Source organism: Gopherus evgoodei, chromosome 2 (genome assembly GCF_007399415.2).
Source record: "Gopherus evgoodei ecotype Sinaloan lineage chromosome 2, rGopEvg1_v1.p, whole genome shotgun sequence".
Taxonomy (NCBI): Eukaryota; Metazoa; Chordata; order Testudines; family Testudinidae; genus Gopherus; species Gopherus evgoodei.
Window position 1 is genome coordinate 109,952,378 of NC_044323.1, and position 27,911 is coordinate 109,980,288.

General features: G+C 39.8%; 1 protein-coding gene across 1 annotated transcript in view; it reads left to right on the top strand.

The window, feature by feature from the left end:
• The window catches only part of FHOD3 (formin homology 2 domain containing 3), a 645,976-nt gene that overhangs the window by 40,116 nt on the left and 577,949 nt on the right, over positions 1-27,911 (top strand). The window contains 1 exon segment of the mRNA XM_030551482.1: positions 25,450-25,556. Within this exon segment, the coding sequence (XP_030407342.1) occupies positions 25,450-25,556 (107 nt within the window).

The following is a 27,911-nucleotide window of genomic DNA, read 5'->3' on the forward strand; positions in this document are numbered from 1 at the left end:
ATTATGTCACATTACCTCTAAGCACATCAACATTCTCATGAAGAGGGAAACATTCATGGGGCAGATAGGAAACAGGTCTTCTTTATTTGTTTTTTGTTTAATTCATGATATGTTGGATGCAACATAAATACTTAGAGAGGGAGTTAAAATACTACAGATGAAGTGAACAAACTATTTGCTACTGATGTTTTCTCCCTCCCTCAGCCAATTTGGTAGTACTCTTCAGTTATTATATAATGTTTGTACAAGAACTCATGCTGCATTAATCACCAAAGTACGTGGTGCACTTTACAAGTTGAGGACATACATACACTAGAAAAGGCTTGCAGGTATACCTATACCCGTAAACTCTGCTAGTAGAGATGCAGTTTATACCAGCAAAAGAGTTCTTTTGCTGATACAATTTATACCAGTTCACTTAACAAACTAAGCTATACTGCACTTTATTGCCTGTGTAATTGCATCTGCAGTAGAACTTTTGCTGACATAGCTATGCTAGGTAGGGGTATGATTTTTTTTCACACTGATAAAAACATAAGACCGGCCATATTGGGTCAGACCAATGGTCTATCTGTTAGCTGCTATGGTCACTAACTCCGACAGTGACCAATACCAGATGCTTCAGAGGGAATGAACAGAACAGGGCAATTATTGAGTGATCCAGTGCCAACTTCTGGCATTTAAAGGCTTAGGTCATCCAGAGCTTGAGGTTGCATCGTTGCTCATCTCAGCTAATAAATATTGATGGACCTATCCTCCATGAACTTATCTAATTCTTTTTTGAACCTAGTCATGCTTTTGGCCTTCACAACATCCCTAGCAATGAGTTGCACAAGTTGACTGTGCGTTGTGTGAAATAGAGTACTTTCTTTTGTTTGTTTTTAAACCTGCTGCATATTCATTTCATTGCGTGACCCCTGGTTCTTTTGTTATATGAAGGAGTAAATAATACTTCCTTATTTTCTTTCTCTACACCATTCATGATTTTATAGATCTCTATCATATCCTCCCTTTGTCATCTCTTTTCCAAGCTGAACAGTTTCAGTCTTTTTAATCTCTCCTCATACGGAAGCTGTTCCATACCTTTAATCATTTCTGTTGCCCTTCTCTTGTACCTTTTCTAGTTCTAATATATCTTTTTTTGAGATGGGGTGACAGAACTGCATGCTGTAGTCAAGGTGTGGGCATACCATGTATTTATATAGTGGCTTATGATATTTACTGTCTTCTTATCTATCCCTTTCTTACTGGTTCTTAACATTGTCTTAGCTTTTTTGACTGCTGCTGCACGTTGAGTGGATGTTTTCAGAGAACTATCCACAATGAGTCCAAGATCTCATGCTTGAGATGTTGTGTATGTTTAGTTGCTTTTCAATATGCACTACTTTGCGTTTATCAACATCGAATTTGTTGCCCAGTCACCAGTTTTGTGAGATCCCTGTGTAACTCTTTACAGTCTGTTTTGGACTTAACTGTCTTGAGTAATTTTGTATTGTCTGCAGATTTTGCCACCTCACTGTTTACTCCATTTTCCAGACCATTCATAAATATATTGAACAGCACTGGTCCCAGTACAGCTCCCTGAGGGTCACCATTATTTACCTCTCTCCATTCTGAAACTGACCATTTATTCTTATCCTTTGTTTTTCTGTCTTTTTAACCAGTTACTGATCCATGAGAGAATCTTCTCTGTTATCCCATGACTGCTTACTTTACTTATGAGCCTTTGGTGAGGGATCTTATAAAAAACTTTCTGAAAGTCAAAGTATGCTAAATCCATTGGATCATCCTTGTCCACATGTTTGTAGATTCTCTCAGAGAATTTTAATACATTGGTGAGGTATGATTTCCCTTTACAAAAGCTGCATTGACTCTTCCCCAACAGATTGTGTTGATCTATGTGTTTGATAATTCTGTTCTTTACTATAGTTTCAACAAATTTGCCTATCCTAGCAGACATAGCTATGCCAGCAAACCTCTTAAGTGTATGTCAGGCCTTAGATTAAGGTTAACATTTCCGGTATGTAAGGAGACAGTACCCCATGACCCTCCAAAGCAGCATAAAAGTTCCTGGGGAAAGGTAATGACTAGGGGTAATTGTTTTGGCAATTAGATAAAAGCTTGGACAGAGAATTGCAATATTACTGCATTTCTGAATGTGGCCAGGGCCCAGGTATAGATGCTGGTTTAGCTTTATATCTGATGGGAGTGAATTAAACAAGAAAGGAATTGCTACCAAGAATGGCCTTTCCCCAGTTCCCTGGAACCTCTCCCTGAGAGTGTTTGCTTAAATGCCCTGGGCTAACACTGATAGTGTGTGGGTCAGAGAGGGAGAGGCAGTATTTTAGAAGCTTTGAGTGGCCATGAACATGCATATTGGGACAGGAAATCCATTGTGAGCCTCCTGCATTGCATCAAAGAGCACTTCCACTAGGTTATTAAATTGCCCTTCTGTACTTAGTCAGTCTTTTTGTTCCATGTTTGAAAACAGTTAGCACAATGGGGTCCCGGTCCATGACTGAGGCTCCTAAGCAAAGCTGCAATACGAGTAATTTATAATTATAATAATAATGATGCACTGTTTTATTATCTAACAAAATATATGATTTTGAATTATCTTACGATCTACTGTGTGTTTCCAGAGACATAATGTAGGCATGTGTCTAAAATATGAGACAACAGATCTAAATCTGCATAATGGCTATCCTAAACTGTCTGTTTCTTTGTGACTACATGCTCTGTTGTCTGCCATCCCTTAGATGTAGTGTGCTCTGATCATACTGTCAAATAATATACTGATTAATCTTAATACTTTACCCTTTTGTTTACCACTGGTTTGTTCTACCTAAAGATTGTTGTACTTTGAGCACTTACCCAAAAATACTTCTTTAACTGGTATTGAAATGGTTGTTTTGCAAAGAGCCATAATTTAGTTTTGGCTTGTGTTGCTGCCAACCCAGTAACCATGAAGGCTTTACAAAAGGGCTCATTGCATTTTTTTTACGTTGTTCTGGGCTTTGCAGGCACAGGGACTACTGCTCTCTGAGAAATAGCAGTCGTTACTAAAGGTTACAGAGTCCAGTGAAGTGAATGGTTTTCAGAAGTAACTCAGCAAAATGGTTTGTGAACCCAAAGTGCTCCAGTACAGGTTTAAAGACATCCAATAATGAATACAGATTCCTTTCACTCACCAGCCTTTTCATGTTTCAACACTTGCTGTATTGCTGACAGTGAAGGCTGGATCAGTTTCCTGGCCTGTGAGCATTATGTATCATTGTCTATCAGGTAATTAATAATCATAAGCTGTTACTTTGGAAGATAGAGACTTTTTGAATCATAATGTGAATCAATTGAGAAAGGATGCTCTGGGATGAGAGCTGACAGCTAGCTTGGAAATAAATACAAATAACTCTTCCTGGAACCCATTATAGTAAATATACCTTTGTTCCCAAATGCAAGATGTGCATCTTTGTACTGAATTCCATCAGAGACAATTTTTTTAATCTGTGGCAAAGCTCAAGAACTTGCAGACCTGCAAGGTTCATTTAGATTGATATGGCTAGGTTGCTCTGATATGCCACTATGGAATCCCACCTTTTCTGCTTCTAAACCTTATGCTTATGTATGCTCTTTGTATAAATAAATACAGAATTTTATATTATGTTAAAGAAAGTAGCTCAGTAAATCCAGTAATTGGGTCTGATTCTGTGTTGACTAGTACCTTACTCCTCTCAGGTAATCCCAATAATGTCAATAGGACTGCTCAAAGAGAAAGGTACTATCCAATGTAAAACTTACATTGACCTCAATGCAGTCTAGATTTTATCCAGTGTGAGTGACAGAATCTGCCCAAATTGAGTATATTTCTATATTACCGTTTATGACCACTGTACTGTTCTTCAATTTTAATGAAACACATTATGGTTTAAATTCAAGCGAGGAGAAAAAGAGGCCATTGAAATGTGGGTAGAAAAAAAAAGTATGTAATCTCGTAGCTAGTCTGTGTGCAGCACTTCTTTCTGCTTTCCTGTAGTGGCTGATATGTTGAGAACAGGAATTTAAATACTGCTACAGTTAACAGAGATCCAAGCATTACAGTTAACAGAGATTCTGCTTAAGCTTCAGTGGAGAAGATTGCATTTTAAGGATAATTTCCTGGTTTCTTTCATTGATGCTGCATGGATGAGCCATAGCTATTGTTTGTATTCAACACTAAGCTGTTTTTTTTTTCATAGTCAGTGGAGTTAAATGTAAACATAATAGTTAATTGAAAAATGGATCAGGTATTGATCATGAGTCTACCATTGGTACTGTTTATACTTTGTGCTATTTAATAATGCCTGAGGAAGTAACACATTTATTTGCCGCTGATCCATATTTTCACATCATTCTGGAAGGGTATTTGGGGCAGGCAGACTACATGTATTTGCTTTTTTTGGTCAGTGCACAGAACTTAGCTTGTATAAACCATATTACTTATTAGTGCAATTCGTGCTTGTAAAACATCATTCATTGAGAATATTTGTTTAATATTTATTGGACAAAAAATCCCGTATACTTTTATTCCAGAAGTATCTATTTAATTCAGAGGCCCCAAGCAGAAGCCAGTTCAGTAATAGTTCAAATAATAATAATTATAAATGTGAAGTTTTCTAATGTTGAAATTAAAGCTCAGGCTTCCTATTGAATATGGTTAGTTTATTGTAGCTCCGTAACAGATTAACATATTTTATAGAGCCAGTCACATGTCTGCCTTGATAAATGTAAGAGTTAGTGGAGCAGAAAATAACCTTCAAACCAAACAGGGTAATACACTACGAGGAAATCAGCCCAAGTTTTACTATTAGGGCTCAGTTATTCTCTGAGACACTCATGCAGTTCCTATTAAAGACAACAAGAGTTGTTTGTGTAGGTTTGAGGACAGAATTGGTCTAATAGTGAGAACTCAACAAAATGAATTACAATTATGACCAGATCTTTCACTCATGTGGGTGGAAACAGTAACATTTTTGTTTTCTATATGTGAGCCAAAGCTCTGTTGCCTTACTGACACAGCACTACTTATTTTCCATTGTAATGTGAGAAATGTACAAACCCAGAGACTTGGCTGGTCCTGCAGATGGACATGCCCATTCCCAGACTTCACTGGGGAGTTCCTTGCCTACATTTCTGGGGAGGGGAATGAGACAATCCTGCCAGGACAACTTAGACGTAAATATTGTAAATAAACCTGAAGACTCTGTCAAATCTTAAATTGGTCACACAAGATGGCAAGTGAACTTCATTTCTGGTTTAGAAATATGTGGTATTGGTTTCACTGTCCAGTGCTTCCTCCTTAGAATCATCCTGCCAGAGTCTTACAAGCCTTTCAAAATAGGCTTTGGTGATGTTGCAGCCATTAAAATATCAGCATTTGTTTCTAGCCTTTTGTACTGAATTGCAAATATGGGACAATGTAGATTTAATTAATGCTTACTCGATTTGCCTAATTTTGCTTGCCTGCGATTAATCAGGTTAATAATGTCCTGAAAGAAACATACAGTAGGTGCACAAGCCAACAGGATATAAAGGACTAGCAAGAGGTAATCATTACCCATTCTGTTCAGCGATTACAAATCCAGCTCATGCAGTTCATGCCCATAAACCATGTTACATCAATATGATTGTGTGGGTAGCTTATTGGAAGGATAAAATGAAATGTTTTTGGAGGTGATGGAGGAGAAATACGTTTGTAACACTGTATACCAAAGACATCTGGAAGTTCAATGACTTTCTCAGCTAAATCATTCATACTGAAACAGCTGGAGCTGTTTATTCCTCTACCTAAAACCAAAAAACCTGAAAACTGTTTGAAGCATGTGTTTAAACATATTTAAAAACTATCAGGGTGTTAGCACTGCTGATGTTATAGTTTCTACTATAAGGGTGCAGGTGTGAGTACTTAAATCCTAATGTATATAAAAAAGAGAAGATGAAGTATTAAAGAAACCCCTGCCAGCATCTCTTTCCAGTACATGTAGGATTATAAGGAAAGAGCTGTCTGAAAAGAAGGGTAGAGGTACTTCATAATTTACATAGCTATCTGCCCTGGAATACTTTTTATAATTTTGTTTAGGAAAACTTACTTCCTAAAGATCTAGTTTTTTCTCTTGCACTTTCACCTTTCTACGTGCATGATTAAAAGGGTACATCTTGTTTTCTCGGTTTTGTGATTTGTGTTTGTTTCCCCAGCTGGCTGGTTATGGTGATTGGGTCAGCTTTTCCTGGTTGGCAGAAGGGAACAACCCACTGTTATTGGGGGTTTTTTTTTAATGGAATTTATAATGGCTTTCCAGTCACCAGAAAATGTTCTGATGTTTAAATTGTCACGGATTCTTAAAGCACTTTTTGCCCTTGAATTTTTGCTCTCACTAGTTTTCTGCTTTTGTTCCTGGAATTACAAATGCAGCCAAAGGAGTGAGAGGCACCCCAAGTGCTCATCTCCATGGTTACAGGAGTGCTCCTCAATGCACACAGTTGCTATGGCTGTGTATCACCCAAGTACAACAGGAAAGAAGTTAGGGAAACTTTTTTCTTTCAATGACTGCATGTTGAATGAAACCCCAATATTCATTCCTCTTTGTTTTATTTTAAAAAGAACGTGTCTAGTTTATCTACAGGAAGGTCTGAACTCTGGAAATAAATGAAAGATTTGGGTCTTCTTGTGGATTCAAAGGACCTTATGCTTACTTCTTTATATCAGTTTAACAATAGAAACAGTTCTGTTGAAGGTGATGACGCAGTCCCATTGGAGTCAATGAAGTTATCGTGGTGTATACATTATGTAACATGAAAATCAGGCCCAGAGATATTGGTGCTTTGCAGACAAGAAATATAAAAGGAATTTTTAAATAATTATCCTTTATCCTTTTTCTGAAAGTAGTGTAGTTATATCCACAAATAGATAGCAGCTTTCTCATGCCAGACAGTCCCCAGACTTTTAAAATTGCTCCTAAATTATTTGGCAACCAGAAGTTACATGGAATAAAGCTAAGCACCATGCTTCGTGTTTGTTTTGGAGATTTTGATTATAGCTATATTCCTGCTAGAGCTAGGCATATGATCCATTTGCATTTAATGAATAGAAATGGAATGGTGAGGATCTGCACCTCTAGAGTGGAGTTTGTGATTTCTGTTATTTTTTGGTATGATGTTAGTGATTAAGCCTATACTTCCAAAATAAATTTTCAATGTGCGGTGTTGTCATAACAATACCCAAGAATTCCTATGCAGAGCCGTAGAGTTAGTAAGGGTAGTTCTCTTTTACCTTAGGTATATCGTTGCAGTCAGCTTACTGTAGTGTCACTTTTTAAAGTAAGTGAGGTGACAGAAGGGGTGGCATTGGGAGATGTGCCTATCAAAAGTGACAAAGACCTGCCTGGTTTTCTCCTTCCCATTCCTCACTCATAAGCCGATCCCATGATAGCTGGATATGTTATATATAAATCAGCTACTTTTTTAAAGAGATTTTTTTAATATAAAGGTTGGTTTTAAAAATGTCATTAAATAAAGTAAATTTGAAGACTTTCTAATTATAACAGTATTTATCAAAAAGGCCTTCCCCCTACCCCCAGGGAAAGTCTTTGACTTAATTCACTAGTTATCGTTAACTAATAGGGTGATTTGATAGACATAACATAGATCAGTACATATTTATTTCCATTTTGCCTTTAGAATGAAACCGACATTATATTGTTTCCAGGTGTTTATCTTTAAAAGAGCAACATGTACCCTAATAGACTCTACTTTTATAAGAAGGATGATCTGTGGTTAAGGCACTAGACTGGAACTCAGGAAATCTAGGTTAAATTCTTGGCTGTGCCAGAGACTTGCTGTATAACCTTAGGTGAGTCACTTTGATTGTGATCCTGCAGTTGATGGGACTACACAGTGCTTAAAGTTAAATTCATGCTCAAGTGCTGTGCTGGATAAGGGCCAGACTATTCAGGACCTTGCAGAACCAAACCCTTAATTCCTCTGTGCCTTAGTTCCCTGATGGTAAATCGGTATTTGTAGTCATCTTTTTAATTATAAGGGTCCAGTTCCCACTACAAGTACAACCATGTTCATGTAGCCACTACATAATACTCCCATCTGACCCAGTTATAAACAAAGTTAAGTTGTGTCTTCACAGCAGCATTTTTTAAAATCATAACCATACATTAGCCAAGTTTGGAGGTCCGCAGGCTGTGTTATGTATGCCCCTTCTGGGAAAATATGAGCAGTTATTCCATATTGCTTCTGCAGAAGACATGCACACAGAGCTAAGAACTCTGGAATGTCCTGTTGCACAAAAGGCAGAGAGGAAGGAGCCACACTGTTACAGGATACAATTAGGGGGTCCCTTCTATACTGGAAAACAGCTGTTTATCAAATTGGTTGGCAAATAGTTGACTATGTGCAGATTGGCCAATTATAAGGGTGAAATACACCTCTACCTCGATATAACACTGTCCTCGGGAGCCCAAAAAAACTACCGCGTTATAGGGGAAACCGAATTATATCAAACTTGCTTTGATCCACTGGAGTGTGCAGCCCCTCCCCGGAGCACTGCTTTACCGCGTTATATCTGAATTTGTGTTATATCGGGTCGCGTTATATCAGGGTAGAAGTGTACTGTTAGCTGCTATGGTCACTAACTGCATATCAACCACATTGGGTGGACACAGACTATTTGTAGACCCAACCATGTCGCTGACTGATGCCAAACTTGTTGAAAATACGCAGTGTAGATAACCTGTAGTTCGTTAAAAATACAGTCAATTCAGGGGTCTTTTATATGCCACTTTTGTCCCTGACCCTGTTTACTCCAAAGTTTCAGCTTTCTTATGTAGATAGCTCCCATTTCTCAAACTCAGCTAAAGGTTTGATATAGCAAAAGAATTGTCATACTGTAACAGACTAATATATTGTCGTCGATAGTAGATAATAGTAGATGCTTAAGAGGAAGATCCAAGAAAACCCATAATGGACAATTACAGAAAAATACTTAGTGCTTGGTGATAGGCTGATGTCCTAAAGCATGAGGGTTTATGTTTATTTCTTAATTAAAAAACAACAAATAACTATTGGAACTGTGGATGTTCTCATTATCCATATAAATGCCTAATCCTATTTGAACACTCCGTTCCCCAAGTTTTTGAACTCAATGTTTAATGGCAATGAGCACAGGCTAACTATGCATTGTGTAAAAAACAATTTCCTTTTCATTAGTTTTGTAGTTGTATTATGAATGAGGTTAAATAGGAGATTTACTTTGTCTGTATTGTCCTTGTATACTGCCTTCAAACCCCCTCACATTCACCTCTTTCTAAACTATCTCTGTCTTTTCAGTCTTTCTTAAGGCCTGATCCAATGTCAGCTGAAGTCAGTTGGAGCCTTTTATGTATTTCAGTGGGGACTGGATCAGGCTCCAAGTATGGAAGTATTTTTTTGTGCCTCTAATGATTTTTATCACTCCTGTCTGAACCCCCTCTATTTCTGTTACATACATTTTGAGATAGGGTAGCCGAATAGAAGGCACAGGGAGAGAGCATACCGTTGATCATATAATAGTATTATATTATTTACCCATTGCTTAAACATCCATATGTTTTGTTTGTAGGAACTATCTTGTAACCAAGTCAGGTAACACCTTTGTGGCCCCCTGACTCAGTATTATTAGTAATGTAGTTGAGGCCCTAAGAAGCACAGAGGTTCTCGTTACTTTCATACTCTGTTCACCAGTGTGCAAACAACCTTTTTAATACTAAGGATTAAGGTATCTTGACTGCTAACCAAACAGAAGGAAAAAGTGGATGATGACTAAGCATTGATCCCAAATGTGTGTTCTGGAGGAGAAAAAAATCCCTCTCGGGATCCCTTGTGCTCTGTTTGAAAACTTGGAAGGGAGAATTCAGGAGAAAACATGCAGACTATAGTATTTTCACTGTTATTCAGTGCTCCCAACATTATTTTCCACTTTTTCCCTCAACTGTCTCTGTTTTTATCTTTCTATTTGTCCTATAAAGATTCCAGCATACATTTGAGCACTGTATTAAATGAACACTTACATTAGTGCTACAAATGGATGTAGACTATATTACTTTGTAGTTCATTTGCTGCCCCTATAAATATATAGTAGCTTGATTGGCTTTTTAGGAGATAATTTTTAATTCCAATAACCTACTGATATGCTAAATCCAGTAAGAGTAGTAACTGCTGAGTTTAGTGAACACCTCATGTTTTTTAACTGTAGTGTTTAACAGAGTGGAGGATGGATGGAATAACCTACTGATGGAAATTTGAGTGCTAGGAATATACATTAAGGAGGAGAGATTGCAGGTTGTAGAATAATTCCACATCACTTCAAAAAATATTTGGAAAATGGAAATGTTCCATGATTATCAGAAATTCAAGAACAAGGAAGGAAAAAAAGACAGATGAAATCACATTTTTCAAAGTATATATGATTTTGGTTTTCCTGGGTTTCATATTATTTTTAAAAGCATGATTATAGTAGTTTTATCCTAGAGATTTTCCTACACTTAAAAAAAAAAAAAAGTTGAGAACAAAAAATTTCCAAAATGACTAACTCCATTGAAGCTAATCCTTCCCTTCCTGTCTTGGTATATCCCCTTCTTAGAGAACACAATTATTTCCATTTCCTTGTATATCTTCACAGTAATTTCCACCAAATGGTATTGTGAATATGTCAGCTGTAGGCATCCCCGGTGCATCAGCCAAAAAGTTATATGTAATTCCAAAAAAAGTTTTCTGGTTTTATAGCTATTATACTCTCTGGTCGCTCAAATAAATACATGTAACAATGTCGGCTAGACCTAACTCCGATTACTCTTAGATAGGAAAAGCTGCACTGGCGTGAAAAACATACCAGTATGGAATCTGCAAGCCAAAAAACTGTGATGTAAAGACAGATCATCACTCTCATCCTTTAAAAAAAAAATCACTGAAAATCTACACTGAGTTTAGTGCTGAACCACCAGCAAACACAGCAGTTGCACTTTTCAGGGAGTTGATCTGCGTTCTTTCAGTCACCTAAGTTGAGCTTTGGGTGTTTGGATTGAATGAACTCCAGTCCTCAATGCAAAACTCAACTGAAACTGTTGAAGTTTGAGTGGTTTCAGGTCAAAACTACTCATTTTACATGGTTTGATGCACATTTTAGTGCAGTTTTTTTAGATTAAGCTTTGGTGAGTTAATATTAAAAAACAACAAGAAAAAAGCCCCTATGACCAGGCAAGTTTCATTCAATTTGATATTTCATTGCAAATATTTTGAGCCTCTCTCCCACACTCTTAACATATTGTTTGTAATCATGCTAAGGTGGTTGCAACTGGGAATCCTGAAACTCTCATACTTATAAAAACCTACTCTAGCAGATCCTAGACTGTAGTCCTGGGAACATTCTCCACTGGTCTCCAGAATGAAACTCTTAGAGAACCACACTATAAGGGGCTGGATTGTTGGGCAAAGAGGTGGTTTGGGAAACAAGGGTATCATGCTGTCTAAAGTAGCTCATAGCTGTGAGTGATAATCTCAGGTCAGAGTGTCAGAAAATAAAGTAGACACCCCTAGTGTTATATTCCATGATTAGATTTCTCCAAGTCAGTAACAAATGTGACCTCCTGGATCACTATATACTAGTCTTACCATAGAGTCACAGTCAATACACTTAGGGTCTCCAGTTTATCTTGCCACCCAGACAAACTGGATTTTGTGGTCACTATACTAAATTTCATATCACATTGGGATTGGGAGTAATTTAAAGGATTGGTCACTTACTCCCAGATCAATTGGTACTCTGGATTTTACTAAAGACAACACTGGCAACTAATTCTCTAGTAAACTAACTAAAGATTTATTAACTAAGAGAAAGAAATGAGAGTTATTGAGAGGTTAAAGCAGGTAAAATACATTAATAGGTGAGTCAGAGTTTGTAAATCCAAAATGATAGCAGAGATGCAGTAATCTGTCAGTTCCAAACGTCTCTCAGGGTACCCAGAATAACTCTGTGGGTCTCTGTCTACTCGTTCAGTATTTTCATCCTGTTGGAATCCAAACAGTCCAGAGATTCAAGATTATTCCTTGAAATTAATTTTATAGCGTCTTCGCACAGACAACTAGCTGACAGTCTCACTGCCCACATGGGCATTTCTTTTGATGATACTGAGTGAGGAATACACTTAGTCTATGAACTCCCATTGTCACACACAAGGGCTCTTACTTTGAAATTAGCACTCTTCTTCATTTGCATTTTCCCAAAGCTTCAGCTGCATTTAATGGGTTATTTAGTTAAAAGGATATACATAATGTGAACACCTGTCGTTACATAGGAATAAATAATTGAGAATAATACAAGTAACATTCCATTAGTTTTCATGAAGTTCTAACACCTCAATACACTCTTCATTAGCACACCATTGATCTAGGGATATTTAATTACAGAGTATATATATAATGTACAAGTAACATAATAGCAAACTACAGGAGACTGACAGACAAAAACAATACAGTAAATATCTCCTTTGATCTCTATTACTATATGAGTGAATTAATTTGAACGCATACTAACAAGTAACGCTTCTTTGATATTCACATACAAGTGCATTGTCCTGAGATTCTGGCATTCACTGGCACCTGGACTGTCAGCATCACAAGGGGATCTCTTTCTCATAAAGTGATCACAGAAAGAAGCACCGTAGAATCCCTGACTTACTCCTATGTATCTAACCATTGCAGCAGATATACTATGTATATCCACAGTATTTAATTATATCCATTTCAGAGACCCCTGAAATAGCAAGGTACAACAGAGTATATTAAGACTTGCAGTCTTAACTCTGAACTTCCTTCAACATATTGCATAGTCAGATTCATAATATTTGTTTAACAGTTTTTTGTTTTTATTTTCTTTATTTCAGTGATAGTAAAATAATTAATGGAATATGTTATTGGCATTGTATTGTGCTAGTGCAGGGGTCAGCAACCTTTCAGAAGTGGAGTGCCGAGTCTTCATTTATTCACTGTAATTTAAGGTTTTGCGTGCCAGTAATACATTTAACTCTTTTTAGAAGATCTCTTTCTATAAGTCTATAATATACAACTAAACTATTGTTGTATGTAAAGTAAATAAGGTTTTTAAAATGTTTAAGAAGCTTCATTTAAAATTAAATTAAAATGCGGAGCTCCTCGGACCGGTGGCCAGAACCCAGGCAGTGTGAGTGCCACTGAAAATCAGCTGGTGTGCCACCTTCGGCGTGCATGCCATATGTTGCCTACCCCTGTGCTAGTGGTTCCTTTGGCTGTAATGTGCTATTGATGTTATGTTTTGTACATCTACATACATCACCATCGAAAGATATTTGTGCTGTAGAGGCTATAGAGCAGGAGATAGTATGTGATATGGGAGTCTGAGATCAGCCAGGAATGTAGAATGAGGACAAAGCAGAAACCTTCATACCATAGCAGCAAGTTCTCTTAATTTAATTTGACTCTGATCTCTTAGCTGAATCCTGCAAACACTTAAACTTGTGGTTAAGTTTACAGTCTGTGGGTAGTCCCAGTGACTTAAGTGGGACTAGTCACATGATGTAAAATTAAGTCCATGCACACATTTAAGGCCCTGTTCCTGCAAAGTTTGTAAAGCACCTTGAGGATGAAAACAGCTGTTTAAGTGCTGACTATTAGCAGTTAACTCAGTAAGCATTAGAGTGCTAATAATATTTACACATAAAACCTTAGCTGAAAACCACTGAAATGTAGTTAAAAATATGGAAGCAGTTCTTGGGCCTGCTGTTTAATTATGTAAATTCACTGCCTGAGACACTGAATTTTTCTCTAAAAATAATAAATGTATATGTTGAATTTTTCTCCAAATGTAGGCCCTGATTCTGCAATGAGTTCTGTGTGAATGGACCCTGAAGTCAGTGGGGCTTTTTATAGGTGCAGGGTTCTGTTCTTGTGGAGCTCACCGCTGGATGCAGGTCTTAATTTTCAACCTGAGCCTTGTGGCAAGACTTGTTTATGTAAATTTTGTTTGTTTGTTTGTTTGTTTTTAAACCTTTAAGATCCTGAGTTACAAAAATGTATTAAACCAAATCAAACAAAGAAAAAATCCATGACACAAAAACAGATAAGTGAGTTTAAAATACAATCAAATACCCTCTCCAACCAGTTTCTCCTACATTGGGATGCTATGTTCTGAAACGATCATAAGAACACACATAAGAACATAAGAACAGCCATACTGGGTCAGACCAATGGTCCATCTAGCCCAATATCCTGTCTTCTGACAGTGGCCAATGCCAGGTGCGTCAGAGTGAATGATCAGAAAAGGCAATAATCAAGTGATCTATCCCCTGCCATCCACTCCCAGCTTCTGGCAAACAGAAGTTAGGGACACTGAGAGCATGGTGTTGTATCCCTGCCCATCCTGGCTGAGAGCCATTGATGGACCCATCCTCTGTGAACTTATCTAATTATTTTATGAATCCTGTTATAGTTTTGGCTTTCAGAACATCTCCTGGCAAAGAGTTCCACAGGTTGACTGTGCGTTGTGTGAAGAAATACTTCCTTTTGTTTGTTTTAAACCTGCTTCCTATTAATTTCATTGGGTGAACCCTAGTTCTTGTGTTTTGTGAAAGAGTAAATTAACATTTCCTTATTCACTTTCTTCACACCAGTCAAGCTTTTACAGACCTCTATCATATCACCCCTTAATTGTCTCTTTTCCAAGCTGAAAAGTCAAAGACTTTTAAATCTCTCCTCATATGGAAGCTATTCCATATTCTTCATCAATTTTGTTGTCCTTCACTGTACCTTTTCCAATTCCAAGATATCTTTTTTTAGATGAGGTGACAGATCTGCATGCAGCATTCAAGATGTGGGTATACCATGTATTTATATAGAGGCATTATGATAGTTTCTGTCTTATTATCAATCCCTTTCCTAATGATTCCCAAGTTTCTGTTACCTTTTTTGACAAATCAAGCAGATGTTTTCAGAGAACTATCCACAATGACGTCAAGATCTCTTTCTTGAATGGTAACAGCTAATTTAGACCTCCACCATTTTGTATGTTAGTTGGGATTATGCTTTCCAATGTGCAATACTTTGCATTTATCAGCATTGAATTTCATCTGCCATTTTGTTGCCCAGTCACCCGGTTTTGTGAGATCCCTTTGTAACTCTTTGCAGTCTGCTATGGACTTAATTATCTTGAGTAATTTTGTATCATCTGCTAATTTTGCCACCTCAGTGTTTACCCTTAGGAGACTCCACTATTTCCCCCCGCTATATTCCAAAAACTGACCATTTATTGCTACCGTTCGTTTCCTATCTTTTAACCAGTTAGTGATCCATGAGGGGCTCTTCCTTTGTAACTGATGACCGCTTACTTAGCTTAAGAACCTGTGTTGAGGGACTTTGACAAAGGCTTTCTGAAAGTCTAAGTACACTATATCTTCTGGATCACCCTGGTCAACGTGTTTGTTGATCTCTTTGAGGAATTCTAATAGATGATGGTGAGGCATGATTTCCCTTCACAAAAGCTGTGTTGACTCTTCCCCAACAAATTGTGTTCACTTATGTGTCTGATAAATCTGTTCTTTACTATAGTTTCAATGACTTAGCCTGTCACTTAAGTTAAGCTTACCAGCCTGGAATTGGGGATCACCTCTGGAACCTTTTTTAAAAAACTGGTGTCACGTTAGTGATCCTCAAGTCATCTTGTACAGAAGCGGATTTAAATGATAGGTTATGCAGCACAGTTAGTAGTTTTGCAATTTCATATAGAAGTTCTTATATAAGTCCATCTGGTCCTGGTGATGTATTACAATTTAATTTATCAATTTGTTCCAAAACCATCTCTAATGACACGTCACTCTGGGACAGTTCCTCAAATTTGTCACCTAAAAAGAATGGCTCAGGTGTGGAAATCTCCCTCAGTTCCTCTGCACATCATATGATATACACTGAAGAATGGGGATTTGGTATCAGACCTGCAAGTGTTAGAGCTGAAATATGCAGAATCTTTGGCACTTGCCTTTGGTATAAAATATAAAATTAAAACACTTTTTTATTTCTATCTAGGTTACTCATTGAGAAGCAATAACAATAGTAATCATCTGTCACATTTTAAAGGCCGAGTCACATGCAGCTGCAGAAAACATCTAATGAACTGTAATAATGTTAATGAAAGTTTATTGATCAAAACACAATTCTTTCTGAATACAGAATAAAATTGTCTTTCTTCTGACCCTTTGATGACAACCAGTTTTACCTTGAAGTCTGGAGAGGCTATTAGAATTCTGTTAATAAATCATACTATGGTGGATCACTAAGAGCTCTTTCCAATTTGAAATAATGTAGATATGAAATCTGAGTTGTTAGGGGCATTTTTCCATCTTTGCAAGGGGGGAGGGGGTTAGAAAGGAGGTGGAGGAGGAGATGGCTTAGGCAAGGACAGAATTGGCTTTCACAGGGCCCAGTAATAGGATGCTATTTCACTGCAGAAACAACTGACCCAGAAAGGAACATAGTGAAAAACTGAGCAGTGGAAGTGTGCAGACATGACAGGCTTGTAATATGTAAAATCAATAAGGCTTAAAAAGTTTAAAAAGGAAGACTGAGCAATAAAGCAATTTAGTTTTGTCTGTTACAGTCAACAGTTTTTCCCCACTATGAAAACCACTCTTTAAATTGATAAAAAGCATGCCAAAATTAACATGAGCAATTGCCAGCCAATAATGGTTTAAATTAGAGGTGAGTGAAGAGGTTTGGTTGCAATAAAAATTGTGTGAACTTTTGCCAGAAACTAGTAGTATGAACCAAACAATCAGGTAACTTTAAAAAATAAATGTCCTCCTATTCCTTTTATTCAGCATCTCTGTTCATCTCCGTAATGTGTGGGACTGGAAATGGCAAAATGCAGCAGGACAAGTTGTCCTGACGGTTCTATCTAGAACAAGGGTTCCCAAATTTGATTCGCGGCTTGTTCAGGGTAAGACCCTGGCGGACTGTGAGACGCTTTGTTTACTTGTGTGTCCGCAGGTATGGTGGCTTGCAGCTCCCAGTGGCCACAGTTTGCTGTTCCCCAGAACTGTGGGAAGTGGTGCAGGCTGGGCAGTCACTTCCGGCTGCTCCCATTGGCCGGGAATGGCAAACCGCGGCCACTGGGAGCTGCAAGCTGCTGTGCCTGCAGACACAGGTAAACAAAGCATCTCACAGCCTGCCAGAAGCTTACCCTGAACAAGCCGCGAACCAAGTTTGGGAACCCCTGTTCTAGAACTATTAGAAATCTGATGAGAGTGTGTTGTGATATTTCCAGTTCTGTCTTGCAGAGTCAACTTGTTCAAGTAGTTTGTGTAAACGTCAGGAAACAAATCACCTATGTTCTCTCTCCGTAAACATCAGTGGGCTTGTGCCCAGTATAAATTTGGCTTCTGAACCTTCAGTAATTATCTGAACTGAACCTTTTGGAAGTTGTCTATCACTAGTTTAAATGGAAGATAAAACTCTGAGAATGGTTTGCTCTGATCCGTACACCTGCTGGCTATCACCTTGTAGCCAACATCACAATGTGCAGGACAGTCATTTGAGATGCATGGATTTTGTGAACACAACTCTAGAAACCGATGTGGGGAAATCACTTGGTAAGTTGCTTGCTGAAAAATACAGTCCTATGACCCCAGGGTTTTTTTTGTGTGAAAGAAAGTGACAGAAAAATAAAGACATTTGTAATAAGTTGGGACAGTTTTCTCTTTTTAAAATAAAATGGAGAGTGAGTGAGTCCTGGTATATATCACCTTGGCTCTTGCCAAATTGACTGTCAGTACCCTGGACGGACAACTTGAACAGTGGGGGCATCTAAATGCGCCCATGTCCTGGCCGGTGGTCGAGCATCCGCTGAAATGCCGCCAAAATTCGGCAGCATTTTGGCAGCGACGCCTCTCGATGATGCCGCTTGCTGCTGACAGGCGACGTCATCGAGAGGCGTCACCGCCGAAATTCGCATGCTCAACTGCCGCCACAGTCCTTTGTCTGGCACTCGCCAGACGAAAAGGTTGGTGACCACTGACTTAGAACAACCAAGGAAAGTCCACTTCAGACTCAGGCTCTATAACCTAGCTAAGCATTCTGGAGAAAAAGAAAACAGCTTCTGTACAGTTTCAGTTGGCATGGCAATAAGTGTGTTGCATTTGTGTTGCTTAATTGACCCTTTAGGGTTTTTGAATAAGTGCATGTGCACACATACTCAGCGGTGGGGAGGGGCTGTAACGCCTGCAGACTTCACATTATTCAGTCTGAAATCATGTGGCTAATGTGTTAGAGGCAAATGCCCTGTTTCCCCCCCTCCCTTCCAACAATCTTTCAGTTTTAGCTCTTGGACAATAAGCAGCTAAAGACAGTAAAAGCAAAAAATGACTGACTAAGATTTAGTTTTATTCAAAGCAGGAAAAAGTTTCCATTATAGTTTTGAAAGGGGACACTGGGCTTTTAATCGTCTTCAGGTAGCTGCCTGCTTTCCTTCCTATTGTTCTTTTTGCCCTCTTGCTCCTTGTTCCTTTCAGTGCTGCATTTAGAAAGAGCTGCAAAGTTTAAGGAAACTAGGAGCTTTTTTCCGTTGCTTAGCAATAAGAGCTACATTGTGAGGAGAAATGGGGCATGGCTTTTCTTTTTTTTGAAGAACTGACCAACTGGGAAACCTTCACTGCCTTTGTGCTGCTGTTGAAGCTATGTTAATGGGTCCTATTGAGCTCAATAGCCTTACAGTAAAAATCATTTTGGCATAAAGACATAGGAATCCAACCCAAACTATTTTTTAAAGGTGATCAGCAAAATAAAAAAGACTACATTGGCATCCCATGTTTCTTATTTTCTTATAATCTTTAAAGAAAATATGAGCTTCCCACAAACGCATTGTCTGCTTGAGATTTACATTCAAATTTTAGGTGTTGTTTAACGTGGAAGACTCTCTCTGCTGACCAGAGAACTAGTGAAGTGATGACATCACAAGGGGCAGGAGTGGCAGCTGAGCAATTGGGTTCTGAATCTGAAAATAGCTCCTTTCAGTTTACATTTGGGCCAAGGGTGTCCTTACCCTTTGGCAGATTAGGTTTAGGTTTAGAAACACTAGGAATTGTGTTTTTTAAAATACTTCTTTGTTTTGAATTTTTAACTCTTTGACTACATTTTTCAGTTGCCTTTCACATAAGATAAGAGGGAAGGATCAGTAACTGGTTAAAAGAAAGGAAACAAAGGGTAGGAATAAATGTTCAGTTTTCAGAATGGAGAGAGGGATCTGTACTGGGATCAGTGCTGTTTAACATATTCATAAATTATATGGAAAAAGGGGTAAACAGTGAGGTGGCAAAATTTGCAGACGTTACAAAATTACTCAAGATTGTTTAGTCCAAAGCAGAATGTGAAGGTCAAAAGTATAACTAGATTCAAAAAAGAATTAGATAAGTTCATAGAGGATAGGTCCATCAATGGCTATTAGCCAAGATGATCAAGGATGCAGTCCTATGCTCTGGCTATCCTAAGCCTTTAACTGCCAGAAGCTGGTACTAGATGATGAGATGGATCACTAGATAATTGTCCTGTTCATTCCCTCTGAAGCATCTGGTATTGGCCACTGTTGGAAGACAGGATACTGGGCTAGATGGACCATCAGTCTGACCCAATATGGCCATTCTTATAATTGTTTCCAATAATCGTATCTGTATAACATTTGTAAAATAATTCTCATAAAAGAGATTATTTTATATTATTTGGGCCTTTTAAATACTTCCTTTGTATGTCAGTTTTCTCTTCATTTTCCTCAGTAGTAGTTATTTGGAAAATAACTTTTTAGAGGAGTTTTTATAGAACCCTAGCCTGCTGTTTCTTCAGACCAATATAATTTCAGTGGAATAATTTGGTTTCTTATGTCCAGTCTGTGAATAGCTATTTCCTTTGCTGATAATGAGATCCAGACTTAACAACTTGTTCATGGTATTATCACACTATGTTACCATTGTTTCATTAACAGCATAGATGAGATATGGATGCATCTATTTTGCATATGAGTAATCATTACCTTTTGATGACTTGCTGGGCAAAGTGAGACGAGTTGTTCTCTGTTTTCTAATGCACAAGTATCCACATCAATACCATGCATGGTTCTTAAAACATGACTAGTACCATTGTTATATGTTCAGCTCGTGGCCGCCTTTGTGGAGAAGTGATGGATTAACTAGACATGAGTCTCTGCTTCAGCTTAAAATTGAGACCATTGGCATAGCTATTACTGATCTGTGGATAAATAAAGTGTATCAGTTTCCAGGGCTGTCCATCTGGCAACTTTCGTAATTGATATGTTGACACACAGAAAAATAGAAAGCTCATTTAAAAAGCTTTGTTTTGTTGGGTTCACAAAACAATTTTAATTTTTATGTAGACCCAAAAATGTGAAACCAGGGAAAAAATCGGTTTTATAGATGAAAATGAATTGACCTAAAATGAAATATATGGTAGAATATTATACATCTTCAGTGTATGTATTATAGCAGATGTGGGAAAACTGCAGCCCGTGGGCTGAATCTGGCCCAGCAGCCATTTTAAGCTGACCCTCGAGCTCCCACTGAGGGGCGGGATCTGGGGCTAGCTGTGCTGCAGCCAGGGAGCAGGGTTAGGGGCTGCTCTATGTGGCTTCCAGAAGCAGCAGCATGGCTCCCATCTCGCTCCTACGTGTAGGGGACGCTAGGGGGTCCGCTCTGCGTGCTGCTCCCGCAGCTCCTATTGGCCGGGAACCACAGCCAGTGGGAGCTGCAGGGGAGGTGCCTGCAGATGGGGCAGCGTGCAGAGTCGCCTAGCCATGCGTCCACACAGGAGCTGGAGAAGGAACATGCTGCTGTTTGAGGTAAGTGCTGCCTGGAGCCTGCACCTCAAACCCCTCATCCACAGCCCCGCCCCAGAGCGTGACCCCCCAGCTGGAGCCTGCACCCCTTCCCGTAGCCCAACCCTCTGCCCCAGCCCTGATCCCCCTCCTGCCCTCTGAACCCTTTAGTCCCAGCCCAGAGCACTCTCCTACACCCCAAACTCCTCATCCCAGCCCCACCCTGGAGCCCACACCCCCAGCCAGAGCACCCCCCCCACTCCACTCTCCCACCTCAGCCCAGAGCCCCCTCCTGCACCCTGAACTCCTCATTTCAGGCCCCATCCAGGAGCCCACACCCCCAACCAGAGCCCTCACTCCCTCCTGCACCTCAACCCCAATTTTGTGAGCTTTTCTGGCCCACTATACAATTTCTATTCCCAGATGTGGCTGTCAGGCCAAAAAGTTTGTCCATCACTGTATTACAGGCAGGATAGGTTGTGCTACCTATAACTAAAGTTGCCCAACACTTCTCTAACAGGTCTTGTCGGGCTCAGCCTTGCCTGCGGCCCAGCAGACTGCTATCAGGGCAATCCTGCCTCTGGATCCCCTAGTGTTTTAAGCCTCTGGTGTCTGAAGAGTGCCCAGGCACTATCCTGGACTTGGGGTCCATAGGAAGACTCTCGGAACACAGACCTGTTGTGTAACAATTCCTCCTGAGAGCTGCAACCATGTGGCTCAGCTGCCTAGTCCCTAAGCATAGTGATGACTCTTCAGACTCCCACTATAGTTTAAACATGCCCTCTTCCAGAATCCCACTGAAGCTGTGAGCCTTTTGGGTTACAGTTTAACTCTCTCAAGGGCTACACACTTTGCACAGAGTTCTACAACACTGTTGCTCTTTACTTAATCTCACAAGAAACACACAGATCTGTATGGAAGTTGTAAATCCTATATGGATTTTCCCCTCTTCAGCTCACCCTTCCATTGGAAGTCCTTGGAGAACCATCTGTGTTCTGGTAGGTGGGTCTAACTCCCTGGTCAGCCTCAACAGGTGACCATAGAGTCCTACCATGACTTTGTGACCTCTCTCCTGATAAACCAGTTCTTCTGGTTGAGAGCCAGTCTTTTGTCTAATGCTATTGCATATCATTGGTTGGGCACTTAAGTCAATGACCCTCTTTTGAAATTTCAGTCTAACAGGATGCTGAAGCTCACAGTGAATGCAGCTAGCCTCCACATTCAAAATAGAGTTTGCAGCTTGATAAAGATACATACAGAGAGTTCACTGAATCAATACGTTCTATAGACACATTTCCAAAATCATCACAGCTTCTCATTACAAGAACCTTATAGCTTTGCCAGACTTTAACCATTTGGGCTGAAATTTTCCGTTCCAGGTGTTTGCCTCTGGCTGAAATTCAGGTGTTTCTGAGAATGAGGCTAGGGAAAAAGACATTGTTTGACCATGTTAAAAGTGTCTAGTAATCTTTTATCTGAGAAGTTCTAGCACTCCCGGGCTTTGGCACAGGGACTTGAAATTTGGCAGTGGGGTGGCCTTTTGCCCTCTCTCTGAAAATCTGCCCAAATTTGATCAAGATAACTACAGTTTTTCAAAAGCTTCCTGCACATGCTTGGTACCGACTTGATAGATCTTCTCAGCCAAATTCCCTAAAAATTCCAGCTTCAGTGAACATGTTTGAGCCCGGGGCTGCGGGGGCTGAGCAGAACTTTGCCTACAATTGCAGCTGTATGCTGTTGCGGGCCAAGCACAGGAACTGATAACAGGGAGCCTGTCTCTCCTGTACTCTCAGTGAACCACCTGCTGGTGCCCAGAGAGTGAGGAGGAGGCTGTGCAGAGGAGTATAGTCATTGTATAGTCAACTCTGGCAAATGGCAGAGCCCTGGAAATATACACAAATCTTGGGAATGCTGTGTGTTTTGTGGCTATAATCCCATATCATTTCGGATATGGGGGAGGTAATTCCCCTCTCCTTCTGATGGAACAGTTAGCAGGAACCCCAACAGTGGGAATTTGCAGCCATTCCAGTCCCTTACTTGGCCTGTGTGGGGAGGTGGGTATCTAAAGGGAGGAAGAGTGAATCTTCATGAGGTGCTTGATCTGTCTTAGTATTTCGTAGTGGCTCCTCACAATGGTATCTGAGTGCCTGGTCCTTTTTGTAGGAATTACTTTACTTCCCTCTTACCTCATCTTGTCTCCCCCTCTCCCCATTGAAAAGGAGCCAACGTTTTGGTAAAATGCAGCATAGTTAAAGTATTGAAGTAGTAGTTACTTTTGTACATACCCTCCATCACCATAGTTTCAATTCTTAGATACATTGTACAAAGCCTTAGGACAGGAATGAATAATACGACGTTGAACCGAAACTATGGTGACGAATTGAAAATAGGGAGAATGTACCACTTTCCTGTATCTAGCACATCAGATACTTCCTGTTCTCGTCATGCCTTTTATAGACTAAAGTCATTAGATATTAGTAAAGCACAGTTCCTTTTTCCTAGTTATGCAGTAGAATTGGAGATTGTGGGCAAATCTCCCAATCCCCATAGTGACAGAAGAACATTTATCTAATTAGTAGTTTTCTTTTTGGCATTGCTGTGAATAAATTAGCATTACAGTTGATACCCTGGGCTACTGGGAAAAAGTTTCCCAGAGTAGTGTTTAGCCTCATTTCTTTAGATAAAGGACTGTATTTCCAGCTTTGTGTAGATTGATATTTCTTCTTACTCAAAAAGATACATGCACTAGTTATGGATCTTAATGTAGGTTTTTTTAATCCCTAAGCAGGGCTGGGGCAACCATTTAGGCAAACTAGGCTTTTAGGCACCCTCAACAACCAGGCGGCAGCCTAGGGCGCCTAGGGGTTGAGGGTGCCTAGAAGCGCACTCAGGCGAGGAGGTGGAGTGGAGGTGAGCTGGGGTGGGGGTGAGGAAGAGCACAGGGAGGGCCTCCCGCAGTAACGAGGGGGCACACAGGGGAACCGCTCCCCACCCCAGATCACCTCCACTTTGCCTCCTCTGCTGAGCACACAGCCCCCGCTCTAAATCTCCTCCAATCGGCGCCGTACGCCTGGGAGGGGAGGAGAATGAGAACTGGGGCGGGCTCCCGGGCGGGGTTAGCTGCCGCGGTGGGGGGCAGGGTTGGCTTCTGCGAAGGGGCTCCCCGCGCGGTGTTAGCTGCCATGGAGGGGGGTGTAGTTAGCTTCCGCACGGGGTGCTCCCCGGGCAGCGTTAGCTGCCGTGGTGGGGGGTGGTGTTAGCTTCCACAGCGGGGGCTCCCCAGGAGGGGTTAACTGTCGCGGCGGGCAGTGTTAGCTGCTGTGGAGGGGGGGGGGTTAGGTTCCGTGTGGGGGGGCTCCCCGGGCAGGGTTAGCTCCCGCGGTGGGGGGCGGTGTTAGCTTCCGCAGCGGGGGCTCCCTGGGCAGGATTAGCTGCTGTGGCGAGCGGTGTTAGCTGCCGTGGAGGGGGAGCGGTGTTAGCGGCCGTGGGGGGGGGTGCTCCCCGGGCCAGGTTAGCTGCCATGGAGGGGGGGCTTGCAAGGGGGGTAGCTGCTGTGAGGGTGGGCTCCCCGGGTGCTTGGGGTTAGCTTCGGGGGGGGGGGGGGCTCCTCGGGTGGGAGGGGTGGGTGGGTTTGGTTAGCTACCACGGGGGGGGGGGCGGGGCTAGCTGGGGGGGCGCAAGGTGGAAGTTTCATGCCCTAGGCAAAACTTCCTTACACCGGCCTTGTTCCTAAGAATCAAAGAGTTAAATTTGTTTACATGTTTTTTTTCCAGTAAACTGAGCCTTCTATATGTGCCATGCCATTTAAATGTCTTCCCAGAAGAAGTTACAGAGATAACTGGGAATAGCTCATGTAAAAGCAACATTGTTGTTGTTGGGTTTTTTTCCAAAGAAAAATCTAAACAGAATTGAACGGATTTTCCAAATCCTAGATTTGGTAGTAGCACGTTGATTGTAGACAGATTGTGATTTCTGTTACTCTGGCATAAATCAAAAGTTACATTTTGCCTCCTGATCCAAGCAATAACCTAAAATAATCTTTAATCTGAGTATTAGAAATCTTTCCTTGAATCTCTCCCTGAGTCAGTGACATGGAATTCGCTGGAGGGCTGAAGTGTGTATGTGTGTCTACGTCTATCTGTCTCTCTGTGTGTGTGTGTCTAACAAACATTTAGCTGCCTATGCCAGCTGGGGCTGAGAGCACTGAAGGAGGAATGTACTTAGTCTTTGGTGGAATTTGAGGGCTTAATAACTCAAATGGCTCCTTTAGAAAATTAAGAACTAGTATTGGTCTCCAAATAAGAGAGTGCTGTCTTATCCTCCTTTGCTAGAAGAATAGTGAGTGCAATGTGGACCTTAGGACTTGGTGGAAAAGTGAAAATGGTGGAGAACAGGTGCTTCAGCAGGAACATGTACTGTAAGATTTCCCTTATTTTGCTGCAAAAAACATTGGCATATCCAAAAGAAGGGTAGTGTTTTATAATTTATTAATACAAATAATTAGACTATTTTTATTTTTTTTCTTACAGCTTGATGACTGTACACTGCAACTGTCTCATAATGGTACCTATCTGGATTTAGAATCCACCTTAGCGGAGCAAAGGGATGAATTGGAAGGTTTCCAGGAAGATGCTGGGTATGTATTTATCAGATTTAAATGAAAAGACATATTTATCAGGACATGCTGAAGTGATGGAGATGTGGGCACTTAAACTCGTACTTTGAGACTCAAATAAGAAAGCAGAAAAGCATAACCTTGATATCTTTACTCACAAGCAATTGCATTCAATTCCCTTTCTAGAAGCAAAAGGTTTTTTTTTAATTCTTTTTTCACTTTTGTATCTTTTTTAGAACAAAGACTGCTTAGTGTACGAAATCTTCTATGCTGGATCTTTTTTCAAACAGTCCTATATAATTTCTGTAGCTTACCCTGATAGGTATCTAGTTCTAGTATGTAGAACTCAGCAGTATTTCTGCTACCTTTGCAACCTCACCAAGAACCTTGATATGCCCTGACTTGTTACTGTATACCTTTTACCAATTCTCGGCCAAATGATGGTCTTTGAGATGTAGACTTCAATGACCTGGTTTTTATGAATATAGGCCTGATCCAGAGCCCATTGAAGTCAATAGGAAGACTCCCATTATGAAAATTTTTGAGAGCGAGAATGTCTCTCTCTTACAAAACACTGCTCAATGGGGCATACTGAGTGTAATATCATAATATAGCTCCTAATAAACTGATTATTTCTGATAATTGATACTGAGAGCAAAGAAACTTACTGATCATCACATACATTTATCAATAAATAAATGAGTAGAATTTGGTGTCTGCCTGATTTCTGATGGGCCTTCAGGTGATTGCTTATGACAGTTACCTTTATTTTTATTCAAGTTATAAAATGTACAATTTAAAACCATTTTGTCACGCTCCATTGCATTTTTGTACTCCTAGTTGCTTTACTAGGAATGCACGTTTATAACTAAGGGCAGGTTTAGACCTGTAACTTTTTGTGTATAGGCTTCACATATATCACAGACTGGCAGTACCCAAAGGGCACATATTAGGATTGCCATTGGATAAGTTTTGTTGCCAGTGACAGATTTGGCTCTTTGATTAGTTTATTCATTTTTTTTATTTTTTCTTCCTGTTCATTCTTTAATGTTGTACAAATGATTATGGATATAGTCTTTCTGTAGTTTACTATTTTTTTACTAATCTAATTGTATTTTCATTGATTGCAATATGGTGAAACCAAAGGACTGACATAATGGATGTGGCCTTCTAACAAATTTGGAACAGAATTTTAATCAGTACATTTGGGGATATTTTATGGTGGTTTCTTAAGAAAGGACATTGTCTATAAATGGTGGTCTCCTTAACCGAAAAAGATTTTACATATGTATGCAAAAACTACTATGTATGAAAAAAATAGGATAGTTATTTGGCAGGTAAAGATGGTGTCCTATTATTAGAAGTAAATGAATTCAGTTTATGTAATTTTTTTAAGCGAGCTGTGTTTGGATAGGCTTCGCTTTGAACTTTGTTGCTGCTCATTGTTATTTTGAGAAAGATGGCTCTTTTTTTCTCTATTGTGTGTCCCATAAGTCAGAATATTCTACCTATCCATTCCATAGTAAAATGATTAGTGAACTTCTGCGAGCTAAAAGTCACTGGCTTTTCAGCCTCTGTATAAGTGACTTATAAACATTTAATTTCAATGGTAATTCTAATTTCAAATTAACTTTATCTTTTTAAACAATTTTCTTGGCACTGTTCACATAAAGATGTGAGAATGTTATAAATGTTAAATGTTAAATATTTCTCACTGAGAAACACTGAATATTAGAAACTGCACGTGGTTATCTATGTGACTGCGATATAATAGTTTATTTGCTGCTGCACTCAAAATTGTAGAGAGTTCTTTCTTCATTGCATTTTACTTTATCCGAAGATACTATCGTGTATTACAAGAAGGTTGTAATTACATTGCATAAAAGAAGAAACTCATGTTTAAGGAAAATATAAGATTATCTAGGGCTTTACTGGAGTTTTCTTCCTGTGTGAGTTGTGAGGTCAGTTTTTCCCAGGCATTCTTTCCCTCTTGTTAGCTTCTCCATTGTACTTTTACTGACCTAACTCCATTTCAGCTGGTGCTGGTGATAGCACAAATAAGCAGCTTGATGAGTATGAGGCCTGCCTGTGGCTTTCATGCCAGTTTTGTCATTCAGGATTGAACAACAGCTTCCCACCCCCGTTTTTCTTTCCACCAACTTTGGACAAAGTAAATCAGTCCAATAAAGTCTTCAGAAGTGACTGTAGGGGGAAAACATTCAGAACAAACTGTGTCCCTATAAGACTCATGCCTGCTATGTCTATTTGATTTAGAAAATTACACTTCTTACAGCACCTCCTATTACATAACAGAATCTGCTATTAATTGCGAGGCATTACAAAACATTCACTTAACATCCTGGTCTACTGCCTTGT